This window comes from Diabrotica virgifera, chromosome 7, assembly GCF_917563875.1.
Source record: "Diabrotica virgifera virgifera chromosome 7, PGI_DIABVI_V3a".
Taxonomy (NCBI): domain Eukaryota; kingdom Metazoa; phylum Arthropoda; class Insecta; order Coleoptera; family Chrysomelidae; genus Diabrotica; species Diabrotica virgifera.
The window spans coordinates 249674325-249695874 of NC_065449.1; the positions used below are offsets into that span (position 1 = coordinate 249674325).

The following is a 21550-nucleotide window of genomic DNA, read 5'->3' on the forward strand; positions in this document are numbered from 1 at the left end:
TCTAATTAGGTAAGATCTGGTGATCTCGGTGGCTACTTTATGGGCCCACGTCGTTCTATCCATCATCCGGGAACTGCTATGTTAAATTATTGATGTAGGTATATTATTTTAGATCTGAAGAAGAAGAAGCAGTTACTTCTTTAACTTATAGGGCTAGTATCAGAAGACATGAATTGATCTATTCAGACCATTTTTAATCAGTTTTTGTGAATCATGGCACAATTTTGAAATATATTTGAGATATTTTATTGTAGATTTTCCAGCGGAGCCTCCGTATCCTCCAAGCCAAGCTATGCTGGAAGAACGACAGAACCGACAAACAGTTACGTTCCTGTCTTTCATGAAATCGATAAAAAGTCTACTTCAAAGCAAATCCTTCCTGTTGCACAATTTGTGCTATGCCTGTAATGTAGGCATTTATTGTTCGATTGGTACTTTACTAAACCAATTAATTTTAAGTTATTTTCCGGTAAGTTTATATTATTTATTTCTTTTATATATTTTATTGATTGATTTGACTTTTTGGTGTATTTTAATTTCAATTTGATTACTTACTAGAATCATAACACAACTGTTACTACTGTCGAACCCGCTTATTATGATGCCGGTTATAGGAATATCCTGGTTTAAGGAGTAGAAATTTGAGGTTTTCGAAACGTCTTCATTTACATCTTGATTTTATCCGTTTTGATAAAAATAGTACTGGTTAACAAAAATTTCTCAGGTAAACGAATAACTTTCGATGTACAATTTCTTAAGAATTTAAATGATGTCTGGTTTATTAGGGCCTGTCACGTAATAAATACTTTATTATTTCGTTATGAGCACCAGTTCGACCCTTCTCCGAAACATCCACAGGTCATAAAGTACTTTTTAATTTGTCTAAATATTTCTATTTCCCACTCAATTCGTTAACAATATTGTATAACAAAATTCAAAAATCGATCTGGTCCATAAGAATAATTTCGACAGGGCCGCCGCTACCATGTGTACAAAGTGTGCATCGCACACGGGCGGCCGATTATAGGGGCGGCCAAAAGCAGTCCACTGATGATATTTTTTTTTAAACGAAAATAAATTCAAAAAACAAATAGTAATGATTCAGATACTTCTATAAACTCTACAAACAATCTAAACAAAAATGCCAGAAAATGTTATTTATTATATGAACTGCCCTTTTGCAGCTGTAGTCATAAAGTAGTTCCGGGAATGCTTTTTAATTCAAAGTAGCTGGCGGTTTTCGGACTTGAAGGATATTTTTATCTACGTGGATCATATGCGAATTTTTCAAATTCTGAACATTTATATTTTGTTAAGAAAGTACGACACGACAATAGGATACTTTCCGAGAATTTAGATAAGTGCTTGTTAAGTTGCTCTCATTGAGTAATAAAAAAGTCTTTTTTATTACTCGATGGTTTAAAAACTCTTTTTTATTACTCGATGGTTGCTCTGTTATAATATTGTTCCTTTATGCTTATAGCCAGGGAGGTAGTGTTAAATTTGACCGGAGCATTTTAGCATGGCTCGTTTCTTATTATTTAGGTAGGTGTTCCAAAGCTTATTAACAAATGATGTGTCAGCTGGCCCAAAACCAGGGATTTTAGGCAAGAAAAGCTAAAATATGAAAGTTGATGGACCAACGCTACAGCTTAAATGTCAAATATTTATATACGTTACTCAGAACATTTAATGGACTTGCTTACTTGGCACCTACCTTTCACTCAGAAGATCGGGGTTCAAATCCTGGCTCGGAAAATTCTTTTTGTTTTTTAAATTGACATTTTATTTTGAAAAATATTTATTTTTATAAGACCACGTTTTTATTATTTATACGAGACAATATAAAAAAAATCTGTATGTCTTTTATATAATTATGCATAGAGCTTATGAAATAGCATATATACATTTGATCATAAATATTATGATTGATATGTTGTATCTTTCGGTTCTACAACATATAAAATTAAGAAAAAACAGTTTGTCCAAAAAAATAACAAATAATATCTCCCTTTTCACTTAGATTGTTGGTCTTACCAACTCAGGAACCTTCAGGGGTTCATGTAGGTACAACAAATTTGCTTATTAAGATCAATCATAATATTATGACCAAAAATGCATAGTTTGCGATTCTATAAAAGACATACAGATTTTTTTATATTGTCTCGTATAAATAATAAAAACGTGGTATTATAAAAATAAATATTTTTCAAAATAAAATGTCAATTTAAAAAACAAAAAGAATTTTCCGCGCCAGGATTTGAACCCCGATCTCCTGAGTGAAACGTAGGAGCCAAGTAAGCAAGTCCATTGAATGTTCTGAGTAACGTATATAAATATTTGACATTTAAGCTGTAGCGTTGGTCCATCAACTTTCATATTTTAGCTTTTCTTGCCTAAAATCCCCGGTTTTGGGCCAGCTGACACATCATTTGTTAATAAGCTTTGGAACACCTACCTAAATAATAAGAAACCAGCCATGCTAAAATGCTCCGGTCAAATTTGACACTACCTCCCTGGCTATTATGTATGGTTATAAATGGGTTATAGTTCAGTCTAAGTTGAGAATTTGATGATTTTAGACACGCTTTTGATAAACGATTTTGTTTATAATAGATGTATAGTAGTGTGACCGTTTCTTTTGCACACTACTGTATTTCAAATAGGCCTGGAACCCGCGTGCCAAAAAAAGTCGATTAATAGCAAGCTGAAAATTTGTTAATAGCTTAACGGTGTCTAGTCGTGCAAAGTTTGATGTACGGGAACACTGGAACATGGGAAGTTTTAATTGTGGAACAGTTTAAAAATTTGGAACGTCAGATTACGAAAACCTTCCATGTATTTTGTCGGACATAACTTCCAATTGATTTGTTACCACTTCATTAAACTCTCATGCAACAATCTCAGACTGGTGTTTATCACCAACTGGGCATTTTAATGAGTGGAACACCAAGAACATGTCAAATGACAGGAATCGTGTTGGCTAGTAATAGCAGTCTGATTTTTGCATGAGGGTTTAATGAAATGGTAACAAATCAATTGGAAGTTAGGTCCTACAAAATACAACGTATTCGTAGTCTGACGTTCCAAATGTTTAACCTGCTCCACAATTAAAACTTCCCATACATCAAAGTTTGTCCGACTAGACACCGTTAAGCTATTAACAAATTTTCAGCTTGCTATTAATCAACTTTTTTATAACCGTAACCATAACTTACCCGTTATGGTTACGATGTATCTCCTGCACATTTCTTTAAATACTAGTACCTATGGTGAAACGACTAAAGTGTTAAAAGGGGGGCGGCAAATATTAAGTTGCACACGGGCGGCCAACACTTTAGCGGCGGCCCTGAATTTCGATACTAGGTCTTCTGGCGATTCTTCATCTTTTTATCTTTCACTTCTTTTTTCTAGTCTACAAAGTTTTTAAAAAGTAAAATGTATTACAAAAACGAAATATTTTAGGGGGAACAAGAAGAGGCTGGCCGAATGGGACTAGTAATGATCCTAACAGGAATGGTTGGGTCCATTTTAACGGGTATTGTCTTGGACAAAACCCACAAATACAAGTAAGTTCACTACGAGAAAGTGTTTTTTTTTATAGATGTAAACAATTGTATTTTTTTAGGGAAACTGCGTTTATCATTTTTGTGTTAACTGCTCTTTCCCTGGGAGGGTTAACGCTAGCATTGGAGATGAAATCCAAATGGATGGTTTATCTAGGAATTGGTGTATTTGGGTAAGTAGCGGTAAATATAAAAAATAAAAAAATTCTATCAAAGTAATTGCACTGTCTTATTAAAACCTTTTTATATACCTACTTGGCTTGGTTGGTGTCAGGGACTCCGCAAATTTTATAATCCATTTTAAAAATAGTTCTAGGCTACCTAGACACCTGAAATTTTCAGGATAGCTTAGAACTAGCTAACAATGCAATAGTTTACTGCTATTATACAGGGTGATTAATAATTAGTGGGGTTAAGCTCCGTAGATCCGTTATAGTAATGTATAGCGATAAAACTTAATAACAAAAATTGTAGCGAACTTTGAGCTTCACATTACAAAATTAGTTAGAATGTTACAGGGTGTTCGATAACATAGTGGCAGACCAAACTTATGTTTTTTTAAATAGAACACCCTGTATTTTATTTTATATTATAAATCTTCGTAACTTTTCGATTACAAAAATATAAAGGTTTGGTATGTTATACGGGGTATTTACAAAGTTATAACCCATTTTATATGAAAATCGTAACAAGTTTAACTACCTGTATAAATAAAAGCAAGCACAAGGTCAATGGTTTATTAACGTCATATTTTTTATTTATTGTCAAAATTTTCGAAAATGGCTGTTTTGCTAATTTTCCTTATATTGAATACAGGTGAGTCAAAACGCAAGTACATTATTTTCTCAGTAATTTTAAATAGAACACCCTGTATTTTATATCATTATCGAAAAGTACCATTACCATACTATAATTTTTGTATAACATTCCCTATGCGTAAATTTATTAGTTTTCGAGATAATATCATTTTTCAGAGCAAAATTATTAATAATTAGGGGTCTAAATCTTTCCAAATTTTAAGTGAGCCATGACTAAATAATTGTCTAAAACTTACAATTTACGATTGCTGATTATCAATCTGTAATCAAAGTTGGCTACAATTTTTGTTATTAACTTTTATTACTATCTATTACTTATAACGGATTTACAAAGCTTTATCCCACTGACCAATCAGACTGTATGGATAAATCGATTTTTTTATTTCAAACTATTTTAAAAATGTGACTAATGCAATGATGCATTAGTCTGTGCTTAGTAATTAGCAGTGGCATTAGACTGCAGATCGAGAGGTCCCCAGTTGGAACCCGGCTGTTGCGTATCTTTTTTAAAAATTTTTAATAAATACCTAATTAAAAGTTTATACAGGGCCGCGCCGTCCACGTGTGCAATGTGTGCGGCGCACACAGGCGCCAGCAATTACGGGGCGCCACTAGAGTTGTTACAAAAATTTTACGCAGATCAAAACAACCCGTTTACCGACCTTGCCACCCTGTATATCTCAGTTAACTAACTTCGTTAGCAAAAGTTTACAATCAAAAACAATGAATATGCAGCCTGCCTTAAACGCTTCACAAGAGTTAAGGGCGTAGGCGCAAAATTTTGCGCCAATTGTGCGCCAAATTTATTAACTTCTTTCAAATCCTGAGAAAACTAATAGCTATTTTAAAAAAATTTAAACCCAGAATGAAACATTGCATTATTATCGAGGACCGAAAGTCCCTGAAAACTTCTATAATGTTTATTTTAATAAGTTGCCATAGTAAAAAAAAAAGAGAAAATTTAGTGTGATTTTTAATTTCAAATATCTCATTCAAATAAAACTTTTTGGTTATTCTCCTCGGTAATAATGTAATCTTTCATTCTGTGTTTAAATTTTTCAAAAATACTTTTTAGTTTTCTCATGATTCGAAAAAAATGAATGCATTTAAAACACATTGGAGCGAAATTTTGCGCCTACGCCCTTAAAACAATTTTTGCTCTAGTTTCGGATACTTAGATAGCAAATTTAATGATGTTATTACTACAGCCATAGCCACCTTTACTTTAAGTAAAGGTGGCTATGCTACAGCAAATGAAACTGCAGAGAAACTGGATTTGGTGCCCAGTTTTCAACCAGCCACACAGTTACGGCGTCGGCGTCGGAATAAGAGCAGACAGTTCGATTACGAACATAAAGACGAACCGATTTTGGATCCTAAAGTGTCATACAAAGTTCATTTCTTTTATCGTGTTCTCGACCAAGCATTAATTTCAGTAAATGAAAGATTTTCGATATTGGAAAATCATGTTGATTCTTTCAAATATTTATATAATTTGAACGACAGTACAGAAAACTCACAATTTGTAAAAAATGAGATTCAATGATCATCTAGATATAGACGGAGACGATTTGTTTGAAGAAATTATATAGCTTCTGCCTTTGTTAAAATAATTAAATAATGATGTTTGTAAAATTTTTAAATTTATATTTTTAAACGAATTTACTGTAGTTTGCCCAAATTTAACAATAGCTCTTATCCAATAGCACTATATGGTGCTATCCTCAATAGCACCAATATTATAAAAAGATTTTTCGAACTGAAGGCGCGAAAAGTTAATATTTTATAAAATAGCTAAGTATTTAACCTTTAACTACCCGCGCATCAAGTTATAACATAACTACGCGCGTGGCGTACTTTATACGCCACAAGAAAATACACTTAAAAACAGCGGATTTGTTTATTTTTGTGATTTTTTAAATGAGAAAAAGTATTGTTTATAAAGAAAAATATATATTTTTTGCCATAATGATTAAAAAACAATTGAAATGTGTACTTATATTACTACTTATATTACTATAATCGTAGCGTATATTGTCCACCACCTGAAACAACAAATAATAAACTGTAAATTACGATCTTTCCAGAACGCTGATTATAACGAAACTAAAACCAATTGTAAAGCACATTCCAGTGATAGATTAGATAGATAAACAAGGTCAAAAATTAAATTCTTAAATATATTTGCAGTAGAATTATTAAACATATTTGCAGTAAATACGCCAGCGCGTATAGTTAAAGGTTAACGTTTACATACCTATATCTTTAGTTTTTTATGCTGTTACGCCAAATATTAATTTTTATTTAATTATTTTAACTTTGCATATTTATTTTCCTGTTGCACGTGTAAGAATTTTTAGCTATTTTTTGGTCACAATAAATAATTGTTCATTTTGGGCGCCATTAAATGTTTTGCACACAGGCGCTACCACGTGCTGGCGCGGCACTGAGTTTATACACTTAAAATTATATAAGTATACCAATTTAAACAACCGTGGTATTATAAAAAATACTATTTTATACTAGTGTAATTTTTGGAATCATAATTATAAATAACAGTTAATACACCTACTAAAAAATCAAATTTTATAAGTTAATTATTCTTTCCAAACTTGTTGTGTCCTATATGTACAATAACAAAACCGTGATATTATAAAAAGTACTTTTTTATTAGAGTGTAATTTTTGGAATTTTAAGCATGTTATCGTTAAATCGTTTATCGTTAAATTATTTTATATTCTTGCCTATAAATAATAAAAAGGTTTTAAGTATTATAAAAAAGTTCTTTTTTATAAAAGTGTAATTATTTTTAATTTACAGTTATTTTAACACTATATTAATTCATCTACACTAACACTAAAAACACAATAATTTATAATATACATATATATTTATTACTTGACAATACAAATTTATATTTTAGACTAACTTTCACAATAACAAATTTATTTTATTTTGTGAACCGGACACCGAACACTATTCAGCGTGCAAGTACTGGTTCAGAGGTGCAGAAATGTCAATCCTCTTGTGTACATGTGCTTTATAGACGTTGAAAAAGCATTTGATAAAATTAGACATGGAAAACTGATGGACTACAAAATCTCTATTACCACCAGCAAAGAAATGTCAGACTTGGCCTAGATACTTCTGAATTAATTCAAATTCTACGCGAGCTTGGACAGGGGTACATCTTGTCACCACTGTTTTTTAATCTGTATTTTTACGAAGATAAACATTTTTACATGATTCTTAAATGTGCCAAGTTGGAATTGATGGTACTGGGACAATCCCAGCACTTCCTGAATGGCCAAATGCCAAGACTGATCTTTTCCCGGTAAAATAATTCTCTCAGCCGGTGATTTCCATTTAGCAGGCGATTGGATTCCGCTTCTCGACTTATGTCAATGTAAATAAACAATAAGTATGCTTATTTTTGAGACACAATTATAAAACGACGCCAATCACTAAGTGCTTAGAGTAACTTGTGATTTACAGAGAAAGCGGCGTAAAAGGAATGACGCGATTTAACCAAGGAAATTTGGACTGAGTAAATAAACAATTAAATTTTGTTTATTCTCGTTCAAAGATTCTTAGATGCAATTCGAATGTTTATAAAGAAACTCTCTTTCGGGTATTTGAAATAAAAACCTTATACAGAATGGAACAAAACAAGGCATCAAAATTAACACCAAATATTTCTTGTTTTAGATTCTTCTTAAATGGGTATTTGCCGGCAGGAATTGAATTCGCCATAGAAATGACGTTTCCATCACAAGAGAGTACAGTAACCGGAATACTCCTGACTACATCTCAAGTCGTGGCTGTCATTCTCACCATTGTCTTGGGTATCGTCTTAGAGAAATTCGGTGCCTTAATTTGTATTATAACGATGATTGCTGTGATTGGTACTGGTTGTCTTCTAACTCTATTTACGCCTAATAAACTGAACAGGCAAAAAGCGTTCATGAAGGATAGAAACGTTTCTTTTACTCCTCTTAAACAATAACAATGATATTTGTTACTGTTACATGCAAATATAAGGGGTACAATTATTTAAACTAAGAACTAAATAAAAAAATTACAAAATTTCTTCTTATGATAGGCAAGCGTCACTCATACCTAAAATTTCTTTATGACCAACGGTGTTCTACTGACTTTCGACATTTTTTTTTCTGATTATTTGGGCTAGTTTCTTTATACATACATTTTTCTTTTGTAGTGTCATCCGTTTCTCTTTGGTTTATGTGTTTTTGTTGCTGTGGTCTACCCGTGAGTGTGAGAATTTGTCATAAATACATAAAATAGATTTTGGTTCTCTAAATACACTATTTTTTTAAGTTGTTCTTTGTAACTACTTTGTTATTGTAACAACCGTATTTTTAACTGAGTGTCTTTGGCTTAAATTTATTCTTTGTTGTTCTTAGTTTGTTTTTTATCTCTAGTCTGTCGACATCTCCAATTTTTTCAACATGATCTCTACTTTTCTTTCTTCAGTTACTTTTAGAAAATTATTATCGGTATCTATAAAGCAATTCAATCATTACCTAATCAAACAAGTAATAACTTGTATCTTGCAGATAATAATAATTATTTCCATTATTATTAGTATGTAAATAGTGTAATAAGTATCTTCAGTATTTTTTAGTGGCTTTATACAGCATTTTGTGATATATGTTTTTCTACCGTTATCCTATGGAATTATGGTGGCAATTATAAAATTATTGTAAATAATGTAAATGTTTTATTACTAATAAAAAATATTTTATGTATAACGCGATATAGCAGTTTTTTTTGTAACAGTTACGTAAATGAAATTAAAAGACTAAACAATTATAAATAAAAGCTCTGGAATAACAGAAATATCGGCGGAAATAATAAAAACGGAAGGGAAAAGGCTACATAAAGAGATACATAAGCTGATAAAAAGCACATGGGGAAAAAGAAACAATGCTAAGCGAGTGGGTAGTAGCAAGGATATGCCCAATATACAAAAAATATGTCAAAATCAGACGTGAAATCTACAGAGGCATGGTGTTGCAAAGAATTTAATTACAAAATCTTGACACAAATCAATACACTGAAAAGATATTGGGCGAATATTTTGGTCAGGAATAGAATACTGAACAGGATTTATAAATAATAGATTCACTACAGGCCAAATATTTGAACTAAAAGAAATCCAGACTATGTACGGTAGGGTAGTGTTTAACTAATGGTACCGCAGTAATATTTTAATTGGAACGTACACAAACATTTGGGGGGTTTAAAAGAACAAAACCCTCATAAAATTTTTATGTAAACATATTGAAAAATAAGCCTCAACTCGATAAAAACTGCCTTTTCGAAAAAATACTAAGACAAGGCAAAAAAGTTTTAGTAATATTGAATTTAACTAATGGTACCACAATCATAATTTATTAATTGAGACGTACACAAAAGTTTGGGGGGTTTAAGGGAACAAAATCCCCATAAAATCTTTATGGGGTGCACAAATTTCACTATAATTTTTCTTAAAGATATTTCTGCCATAAGAATGCCACATGTCCATTTTCAATAAAAAATCTCCAACAGTTTTCGATATATTCGAAAAAATCGATTTTCATTTTATAACTTCAAAGGGCTGTAACTTTTTTTATGTGCATATTTGTACTAAGGTAAGTTAGGTTCATTCGGACTATTTTTGGTCCCAGAATATGTGATTTAATTTATGACCTGTATTTTTGTTACACCCTGTATTAAAGGAGGCAAAGAAATTGGCTTGTAATGAATAAGGAAAAGATAAAATACATGACAATGCGAGAAACATATAAAAAAACGAGGACAATTTCCCATTGAGGATAGAAGGAGAAAATACATGCATGTTCAAAAAAGCTTCAAAATTTACTTACCTATGTCTAAAATTAGATGAAAAGCTACATAAGGAAGGGGAGATAAAGGCAAGGACAGCAAAAGCAAAAGGAAACAAAAAGTATGGAGCATTGTGATCATTACTGAAATCCAAATATGTCTAAAGAAAAAAATCAGAAATAGATCTCTTATGCCTGGTTGCATCAACAAATCTTAAGCTCCAGCTTAGCCCAGCTCAGCTTATAGATAGGGTCGCTTTATGTATCACTTACTTTGCACCATAATTTTCGATTCTTATCGATCCAATTCATGTGGCAATCCATTGTAACAAGCTGAAAATTGATCTAAGACTCAATGGTGTAATGGGTATCTTTCGTAAGCTGAGGTTAAGGCACGTCTCAAGCTTAAGATCTGCTGGTGCAACCAGTCATTAATGACACAATCTGGAAGAACAAACACCTAAGACAAGACACAAAAACAAGAATCTATAAAGCACCAATTAGACCTATTGGGACCGTGCAAGTTCGGCAAAGCGACACCTATTTCTACGCTCTGCAACTTTATTCGCACTTTTAATTATATTGGCCAATTATATTAGGCCTGGTTACTGGATAATTGTCAAGGCCATAGCCAAAAAAATAATGAGAAGAAAAAATAAGATTCAGGTTATGTTATTAAAACGTAAACAATAATTGTATGTAGTAAATAAAATTAGTTATTAAAATGCAGTACTGCAATCATATCAATATTGTGGAGCAACATATAATTTTTCTTCTCCAATGGCAGTAGATATGAAATATACGTCAATTCGACAATTTCAATTGACAATATGAATTATTTAAGAAAGTTGCAATATTTCTTCGCTATTCGCGCACGATCGTTTCACGTATCCCTTCCAAGTACTTGCACACCGCGAATATTGACATACACGGCAGAGACAAGACCTGGCACATCTAAAACGAGACGACTACTAGAAATAACACAGATGAAAATACTCCGACGAATATCAGAGAAAAGTCTGTTGGATAGGGAGAGAAGCGAAAACATAAGAAGATCATGTAATGTAGAAGACATAAATGGATGGGTGACAAAAGGGAAACAGAGTGGAACGAACACATTAGTAGAATGACCGAGGATAGGATAGTAAAATTACACGAGATAAGTCACCAAATGGACGAAGAAGTATTGGCAGACCAAGAAAACATGGTGCGATAACTTAAACAATTTAGGCGGCTAATATTGAAGAAGAAACAGGCTTTAAAGCCTACATACAAGAAGGAAGAAGAAGAAGAAGAAGAAGAAAACATTGAAGTAATGGGAAAGGAAAATGTAATCTCACGAAAGCCAATACAAAAAAGAAGAAAAGGTAGACCAAGAGAGAGATAGAAGTAGAACATAAGTATATGAAGACCGATAAAAAAGTGTGGACTGACAAAAGCATTGGACAAAAATCACTGGAAGGATGTGGTAAAAACATGTATGGAAATACTATAAGAAATTTATGCCCGGTTGCACCAACAGATCTTAAGCTTAAGGCGTGCATTAATGAAATATATGCGTGGCACCATTGAGTCTTAGATCAATTTTCAGCTTGCCACAATGGATTGTCAGGTGGATTGCATTGATGAGAGTTGAAAATTATGGTGCAACGTATGTGACACTTAAATCGGCCCTATCTATAAGCTGAGCTGGGTTAAGCTGGAGCTTAAGATTTGTTGGTGTAACCATGCATTATGTACATATTTTATATAAATCAGTGTAAATATTAATTGTAATAAAAAATGTAAACTTTTCAGTAATAGGAAATAAATACTTCTCTTGGAACCAGTTTTTGGTTACGCCTATATTTTTGTGGTTTCTATTACTTGCAAACCAAACAAACGATGAATGAAGGAAGATACGCGGAAGTCTAAAAGTTGCACTTCACTACCTGTCTATTCATTATCCTGCCTGTGCTTCATTCATCGTTCGCTTGGTTTGCAAGTATTAGAAACCGCGAAAAATAAGATTACACTACATGTAAATCAAAATGTAAATTCGTTGGAACAAATTTTATATCAAAGTTTAGGAGAGTACAAAAGATATTTTCAAAAAAGTATCCAAATCATATGAGGGTATCATTGTTTAAATAATTAAAAAGGGGTCATTTTTGCACAATATTTACTTTTTTACCTGCTGAGGTAATTTACATTTTAATGAAGGTCTTTAGGGTATTTTTCTACAAAGCTGAAGGACAAATCTTTCACCTAAGACTTACTAAATTAAATTTGACCCCCAATTTATTTAAATAATTATATATTAAATTTAAAAATCAAATTTGCAAAGAAGTATTTGTTGCGTTTTAAATAAGCACTATCAATTATTTTATTTGATAGGAGAAATTGCCCTATATTACCAGTATTAAGCAAAAAAAATTGGTTAAAAAATATTTAATAATTTATGAGATATTTCATTTGTTTTTCAAATGTTACTATATTTTCAATTGCAAAAACGCGGTTGTTACCAAAAGAATATAAAACTGTGTAAAACCTCGTTACCTTTATTTTTATGCATATTTTTGATAAATGTATTGATAAATTCAAATTTCAATTTAACTCCCCTCTAAATTGACATTTGAAAATTGTTCTAATTTGTTTATAATTTGATTTTTTAATAACGTCACGGAGATTAAACATTTTGAAATGCTGTTCCGATAATCCGGTTCCTGGGAATTTTTCACTAATTAACAAATTTTTTTTGTCGTTTTTTCTTCTTCTTTTTTTCCTTATAGTAAAAGATATAGTTTTGCTTATAGAGGGGGTTTCATTAAGAATGTCCAATTTCTGAGTTGTCGATTCTAGACCTCAAAATATTAAGATTTAACCAAAATCACTTCAATAAAATATGGCTCCTTATTGAGTTACAGGGTGTTTTATTTAAAAATTTAAAAATTATTTTTGCTCAGTATTTTAAAACTATTCGACATATCCTTTTCATACTTGGTAGAAAGTGTAGTTACTGTACACCCTTTGAAATTATGTTAAATACAGGTTTCTGGATATTACCAGAGGCGTACGACAGGCGGACAGGGGAAAGCAAATGGTTGACCCTTCCCAAATTCTACGTCACTGGCGAAATTGCCATTTTAGCGCAATTTCTAGATTCTCCCATACTCTCAATGCAAATAACTTACTTTTCACTCGTCACGATAAACTCATCAGTTTTCGAAATATTTGCAGTTAAACATGTAACGGCACAATTATTTTATTTTTATTAAAGTTTTGTGCCGTTTAATTTTTAATTTCAAATATCTCGAAAGCTAATGATTTTATCGTTAAGACTGAAGAGTATATTATTCATTCTTAACGATAAAATCATTGGTTTTTAATATATTTGAAACTAAAAATTAAGCGGCACAATATAATATAAATATATTAATCAAAATAACTAAATAACTGTGCCGTTACATGTTTAACTTCAAATATCTCGAAAATTGATGACTTTATCGTTACCAGTAAAGAGGATATTATTTACATAGACAGTATTGGAGAATTTAAAAATTGCGCTAAAATGGCAATTTCGCCAGTGACGTAGAATTTGGGAAGGGTCAACCATTTGCTTTCTCCTGTCCGCCTGTCGTACGCCTCTGGTAATAGCCGGAAACCTGTATTTAACATAATTTCGTAGGGTGTATAGTACCTACACTTTCTACCAAGTATGAAAAGGATATGTCGAATAGTTTTAAAATACTGAGCAAAAATAATTTTTAAATTTTTAAATAAAACACCCTGTAACTCAATAAGGAGCCATATTTTACTAAAGTGATTTTAGTTTAATCTTAATATTTTGAGGTCTAGAATCGACAACTCAGAGATTGGACATTCTTAATGAAACCCCCTCTATAAGCAAACCTATATCTTTTACTATAAGGAAAAAAAAAGAAGAAGAAAAACCGACAAAAAAAATTTGTTAATTAGTGAAAAATTACCAGGACCCCGATTACCGGAACAGCATTTTAAAATGTTTAATCCCCGCGACGTTATTAAAAAAACAAATTATAAACAAATTAGAACAATTTTCAAATGTCATTTTAGAGGGGAGTTAAATTGAAATTTCAATTTATCAATACATTTATCGAAATCATATATAAAAATAAAAGTAATGAGATTTTAAGCAGGTTTATATTCTTTTGGTAACAACCGCGTTTTTGCAATTGAAAATATAGTAACAATTGATAAACAAATTAAATATCTCAGAAATTATTAAACATTTTTCAACCAATTTCTTTTGCTTAATACTGGTAATATAGCGCAACTTCTTCTATTAAATAAAATAAATTTATAGTGCTTATTTAAAACGCAAAAATTTTTTTTTTGCAAATTTGATTTTTAAATTTTATATATAATTATTTAAATAAATAGGGGGTCAAATTTAATTTATTAAGTCTTAGGTGAAAGATTTGTCCTTCAGCTTTGTAGAAAAAAACCCTAAAGATCTTTATTAAAATGTAAATTACCTCAGCAATTAAAAAAGTAAATATTGTGCAAAAATGACCCCTTTTTAATTATTTAAACAATGATCCCCTCATATGATTTGGATACTTTTTTGAAAATATCTTTTGTATTCACCTAAACTTTCATATAAAATTTATTCCAACCTGTACGGAATTACATTTTGATTTTTTTTTATTTTATTAGGCTACAAAACAAGTGTTTATTTCTCCGGAAATAAAGCTTCGAATAGTTTTAAGAAGATGTCGCTACAAAATCCATATAGAGTTATTTGTTATAATTCGATATTGGGAGACTAAACTATTTTTCGTTTCGTTCAGAGGTATAGTTCTTCTCAGAGCCTTCTTTCACTCAAAAAACTTTAGTTCGTAATATTGATTAACAGTGATTATTGAATAGTATTTCGTTGTAACAACAATAATTTAATTTGTTGTTTCAACGAACTTTTAGACATTGACGAATGTATTTGGTTATTGTCACAATGATTGAATAATAATTGTGAAAATAACTAGAGTACATTAATCAATAACACTCAATTTATTCAGCCAATAAGTTAGTTTCGTATATTTAATAAATAATTGTAATTCTGGCAGCAAAACACTTTCTTGATTTCGTAGATGCAATTACCTTGGTTTATCGTGACAACGTACAGATTTCATTAAAACAAGGTACAAATGTTGTTAATATAGAGTAATATATGATTATTCCATAGATGTAAACTGATGATGTTTTACTTGACCATTTGAAATGTAACGGCTTTTCCTTATCGTGATACCCCGAGCTTCTCTGTGTTACCATTGTTTAAAAAGAATTCTTTGTTAAACAATGCTATTACCTCTGCCGAAGTGCCGAATAATTTCATTTCGTTTCCAAGTGTAGTCAGTACTGGAAGGAAGTTTTCGTGCTTCTATTATCGTATTCATTTTGTTCGAATCCTGAGAAGACTAATTAGTATTCTTGAAAAATTTAAACGCAGAATAAAATATTACAGTAATATCGAGAGTATGAAGCCCCTGAGAACTTCTATAATGATTATTTTAATAAGTCACAGGGGTGAAAAAGAGAAAATTTAGTATGATTTTTAATTTCAAATATACCATTCAAAAGAAACATTTTGTTTATTCTAAGGAACTTTCAGCCCTCGGTAATAATGTAATCTTTTATTCTGCGTTTACATTTTTCAAAAATACTTATTAATTTTCTCAGGATTAAAAAAAATGCATGAGTTTAAAAATAATTCGATCGAAATTTTGCACCTGAGCTCTCAAAAAGTATTAAAGTGTTATACATTTTTGGAATCACTATTTCAAACGCTTTTAAATGAGCTGTCACATGATGTACTTTCCCATTAAAAAAAGTTGTGCCTTTCACCTGAAGAGGTATCGCGTAAAGTTCGAAACATTGATGTTATAATATACTTTGATTATTTTAAAAATCGACCTATCCGAGCGTTTTGCTTATGTGCTAAAAATAAATAAGTTAATAGGGAGGGGGGAACACTTATTCCAGCGCACTGTATAAGTAACATCATATGAGAAATCACACAGTGTAAAGTCCATTAGGTTTAGGACAAAAAGGGGATTTGCAAAATTATTATTAATCAAAATATCATACATTGAGCTAATGCATTCAGTAATTATTAATATAAAATACGTTCATAGTAGGAATGAACGAAACTGATTGTAGAAATGAATAGGATTGCTTGTAATAATAACCGTATTTATTGTGGGAATCAACGGAATTAATTGTAAGAATAAACGGAAATAATTGTAGAAATAAACGAAATTGATTGAATGCATGAAGCAGTATACGTTAGGAGAAATAACACTGTTATTGACACAACGAATAGTCTTCGTCGGTCAATTAACGACGTTGTTGTTTCAATGAACAGTGTTCGTTGACTCAGTGAACAGTGTTCGTAATATCAATAAAGTGATATTAATATATGGATGTTCATCCATTCAATAAACGTAATATTTACATTGGATCAACTAACGAAAATAATGAATTGATTAACATCGCTTTGTTGTTCCAATAAAACCAAGAATTGGACAAATTTTAAGTATTGCTTTTGTTGTCTGAATTAACATTTTTATTAATATTACGTACCTTTTTCATTGAGTGTTCAATGCGACACAGGTTTTCGATTTCTTTCTCACGCATTCAGTTGGATGTGACGGAAAAAGCGGAAAAACCTCTGTATAACGTCAAAATTAATGGCGTACTGAAAGAAGATTTTGAAAATAACTTTAACCATATATATCCCTCCGATCCCTAATGGAGGTAAAACTTACGTAAGGGCGTTTATGATCCTCTCTGACCCAATTGAAATTTAATAGCTATGTCTGTCATTTTCGTTTTGTAGCGAAATCTTTTAAACAAATAATAATACTTTTTGTGACAGATATTTTTATTCTTTCATAAATAAAATTCAACTGCGCCTATGATTTCGGAACTTTTGATAAAATAATAGGTACTCATTAAAGATAATGATCTTGCTTGATGGTTACCGGGACAGATTTCCGTCTTTACAAGTGCAACAAAGATCTGTACATGTACATCACTCCAATTTATACTGGTCCAATCCAATCTTCCGAAATAGACAGACGATCCAAGGATAGTGCACTCTTTAAAGTCTGCATTTTTATCAAAAACTAAAGTATCTGGCGTGAGATAAGATTTTTTGTATAAATATTTAACTGGTTTAAATACCATTGTTACAAAAACTGTTTGAAATCTTTAATTAGCGAAGTGTTGGTAACAATTATCGACTCACCATCTAATTTTTAAGCTAATAGTGTTCGTACTTTTTTGATGCAGTCATCCACAAGTCTCAAAATCTCAAAGTTACTTGGTTGTATTTTTAGAAATAATTTTTTGGTGAGTATGGATACTTTTTTTTATTTCCAGTTTTACTATATTATGTCAACGTATTAAAATTAAATAAAGTAGGATTGACCATAAAATTTTTAATTTTTTTATTGATGTAAATAATTAGCAACAATATTCAAATACATTATGCGCGTTTGAGAATTTAAGTAGAAACATTATTTATTTTTAGGGGGTTGCAAGATTATTTCAACAAAGTGTTAACGCTATAATATCGTTATAAAAACTTGATTCATGAAAGGGGTTATTTGCTGGTTATAGATTAAAGATTCTAGTAGTTCCAAAAAGGTCATTCAAGAACATCATATATTCATCACTCTGTCTGCTATTATTGCTCTGCGAGGTCAGCTTCCGAAAATAAATTTCGAAAACAAAAATTTCTAGCTTGGGATATACCAATATTAACCCTCTTTACCGACATGTCCTTCATAATGGTCTCCCTCCAGATCTTCTTTGGCCTTTCTCTTCTATATCTCCACCTAACTTGCAAATTAGCAATTCTTCATATTAGGTGACTAACATATAAACGTTGAACATGCCCAAACCATCTTAACCTACACTCCCACGTTCTGGCATCAATTATTATTGGCGCCACTCCTAGGCTTTCGCTACTATATTCATTCTAAATGTTATTATATTTTGTCATTCTATACATATATCTGAGCATTCTCATTTCCGTCACATGAACTCGTTCCTCTTCTTTTTTTTCTGTTCAACATTCAGTTTCGTCATATCATAGCTGGTCTTATGGTAATTTTATAGAATTGTCCCTTCAACCAGACCCGGATTAAGAATCTTGAGGCCCCTAGGCAATCCAAGCTATGAGGCCCCAGGCTTTCTCCATTTTTAATAATTTTCATTTCTGAAAATGTCTGTTCGCCATTACTGTGAAGCAGGAATAAATTGATTTTTCTATTCTCATACTATAATATATCAATTATGATGTCACTATCTGTATCATAATGAACTTCATTATCTGCATATTAATGTCTTAATAATCTTCAAACCTGTATCTTAATGAAAATCTGTATCACAATGAAGTTCATTATGATACATATTTTCATTAAAATACAGATTTTTAACCAATAGAATCGCGATAAAGGTGGTACACGCGCAGTGACCAATGGCGAGTCAAATACATACGCTTTGACAGTTCTCAATATGTAAACAAACTGTCAAACTGACAAACTACTTAATTTGTTTGTGTTACAAAATTAATAAATTTGAATACATTTTTTGTTGTGAATGATCATAGAAAAAATAGTGTATACAACTTGCATTTAATTATCATTATGAAGCTCGTGCTCTATACGAAACTCGCCGCATACGGCTCGTTTCGTATCCCTCATACTCGCTTCATAATGACCATCATTAAATGCTCGTTGCATAATATACTATTACCTATAAGTCTTGCAGCTGGGCTATAAAATATTTAAATTGCTCTAGTTCATCTTCAAGTTCAGATTCAATATCATCAGGATAGTTTTCCTGTAGTTTTGAAGCGCACTTCTTTATTCACTCAATTTTGGAAAAACGCAAAAGACCAAATACTAAGTTCACTGACCCGTACACTGTCAAACGACTCAGCTCAGTTATTATCTTATCGAACATTGGTAGATACGTTTCAACCTTTAACTTTTGTTCATCCTGTAGTAAAATTTTATTGGAATTAGCATCATCAAATTGTAGTTTTATTGCTCTCTTTTTGTTTACTCGAGTCGAAATATTCAGGCATTCTGCTTGCAGTAAGCAAAATTAAGTACCTATCCCTTTGGTATTTTAAGAGCTCCAAAAGTGAATTTAGAAGCTGAACTGCAGTTTGACGTTCACTCTTTGTAATGATTTACTGACAACATTCTAAAATTGTTGACCAAAACTAATTCATATTATGAATGTTTCTTTTTTGACATTTCTTTCAACAAACACTTGGCCTCATGAACTGTTTCAGCTTTCTGATTAGTGTCTTCAGTAAGAGTATGAAGAGCAGATTTGAAAGCGTTATAACCTTTAGACAAAGGTCTTGTTGCATGTGTCCTTGCAGTCCATATGTGCTGCTTGATCTATTAAGGACTAGATCGTGGCGAATGTGATTGCTTAGTTGAGTTTCATTTAAGCATTTGGTCGTAATTTGCCAATGGTGGGTAGAGGCTGACAAAAAGTTATACACGGACTGAACAAACCCAAAATATGATATTCCACTTGAGGGAGAATACGTTAGCCAATCTCTTTTAATTTTTGTTCCACTGATATGTTTTCAAAAAACCGTAGATTGTGTAAAAATGGTAATGCCTTTAAAATTTCTTTATTATGCTGAAAAACTTCCTTCAAAGTTTTTACATTATGAGGACCTTTCCCGATCCAAAATTTCCGTACTTCTTCATTTATTGTATTTCATAATCCTATGTCGTTTTCCGAATTTAGGACCCAATTTATCTTTAACTACAATTTCTATCTTAGTTTTGGTTTCTGGTTCTTTAACTTCTTGAACTGGAATATAACTGTCGTTACATGTTTTTCATCTTCTTTAGTTACGGAGGTTATGCTTCCCTCAGTAATTTTTATTTCATCACGTGTATTTTCATTGGCTGAGCTTCACTAGCTATGGATTTCTGTGTGAAACTGAGTTTAAATAAGTTTTGGTTCTGTTTTAGATCTTGCTTAAGGATCTTTTCTTTCTCCTGCTGTTTCTTGCGTTTTCTGCTCCTCTCTCGAATTTTTTTCTTATTTCCATCTGTAATACTGTTTCTTCTACCAAACGGCATTTGTTAGTGATTTATTCTCACAGCATAGACTTTCTATGTGAATAAAAGTAGGCATTGTAATGTAATTTTATACGTCCACCATCACTTTTATGGTGTTGCGCGATATTTGAATTTTTCAACATAAGTATGATTTATAGTTCTTATTTAAATCTCATTATTATTTTTTCGCTTTGGGCCCTGCGAGGCCCCCTTTGTGGTCGAGGCCCCTAGGCAACTGCCTACTTTGCCTAATGGTTAATCCGGCACTGCCTTCAACTTCCTTGGAACCTTTCTGTCACATAACACACTACTCGCTTCTGTCCACTTCATCCATCCAGCCCTAATTCTACTGCATGCATCTCCATCTATTTTCCATTACGCTGTAATACCGATTCTAGGTATTTGAAACTAACACTTTTCACTATAATTCCATCATTCAAAGATTACTCAACTCAACGATTGAATAAATTCAGCCAGCAGAAACAGCTATCAACAGCTAAAGACATATTATACAGAAAAATGTAGACCATTTATAAAAAAAACATAAAAACATTTGAAATCATGACAACTATCGATGTCAGAAAGATAGATTTATCATCAGTTGAGACAGGAAGCGACGCAATACGCCCATATCGTATGAATAAGCTTGTTCTTCTTCTTCTTCCTCTTTATAAGCAATTCTACTTGTTCATTGGCGGATGGATACCTCTATGGAAGGTTGTCACTCCATATTTTGCGCGGTCGGCCGATACTTCTTCTACCGATTGGTGATTTATCTCTTGCTATTTTGACCACTCGTGTCTCCTCCATTCTGGTTATATGGTTATTCCATTTTCCATTCTTTTTTCTATTTATCGTTCATTCGTTTATACACTGTACGTTACATTGTCTTTTAATGTCTTCATTTCTCTTTCGATCTCTCAGCGTATTTCCTGTAATTATTCTCAGTACTGTCATCTCTACCTTGCCAGTAGTCTTTGTCTTGTGGCTGTATAGGGTCTTGTTTCTGATGCATATGTCATTATTGGTCACTGGTACCTGGTTTTATAAATTCTTGACGTCATCTCAGTGTTAGTAAATCCTTCTTACGAGAGGCTTGTTGGTTCATCTATCTCACACAATTTGAAGCTATTGCGACTATCAGCGATTGGACATAAGAACAAAAGGTTTTTTCTTTGACTACTTATAGTGCTGCTGAC

General features: G+C 31.8%; 2 protein-coding genes across 3 annotated transcripts in view; both read left to right on the plus strand.

The window, feature by feature from the left end:
• LOC114325273 (uncharacterized MFS-type transporter C09D4.1-like) overlaps window positions 1-9161 on the plus strand; it is a 48176-nt gene extending 39015 nt beyond the window's left edge. For both annotated transcript variants that reach the window (XM_050656638.1, XM_050656637.1), the window contains exons 4-7: window positions 255-469; window positions 3466-3569; window positions 3629-3739; window positions 8093-9161. In XM_050656638.1, coding sequence (XP_050512595.1) covers window positions 255-469; window positions 3466-3569; window positions 3629-3739; window positions 8093-8390 — 728 coding nt within the window. In that variant the 3' untranslated portion in view covers window positions 8391-9161. The remainder of the gene's footprint in view (window positions 1-254; window positions 470-3465; window positions 3570-3628; window positions 3740-8092) is intronic.
• An 8091-nt stretch (window positions 9162-17252) lies between these two features.
• Window positions 17253-21550, plus strand: part of LOC114325275 (feline leukemia virus subgroup C receptor-related protein 1) — a 42938-nt gene continuing 38640 nt past the window's right edge. Inside the window, exon 1 of the mRNA XM_050656636.1 lies at window positions 17253-17601. The gene's annotated coding sequence lies outside the window, so the exon portion shown is untranslated. The remainder of the gene's footprint in view (window positions 17602-21550) is intronic.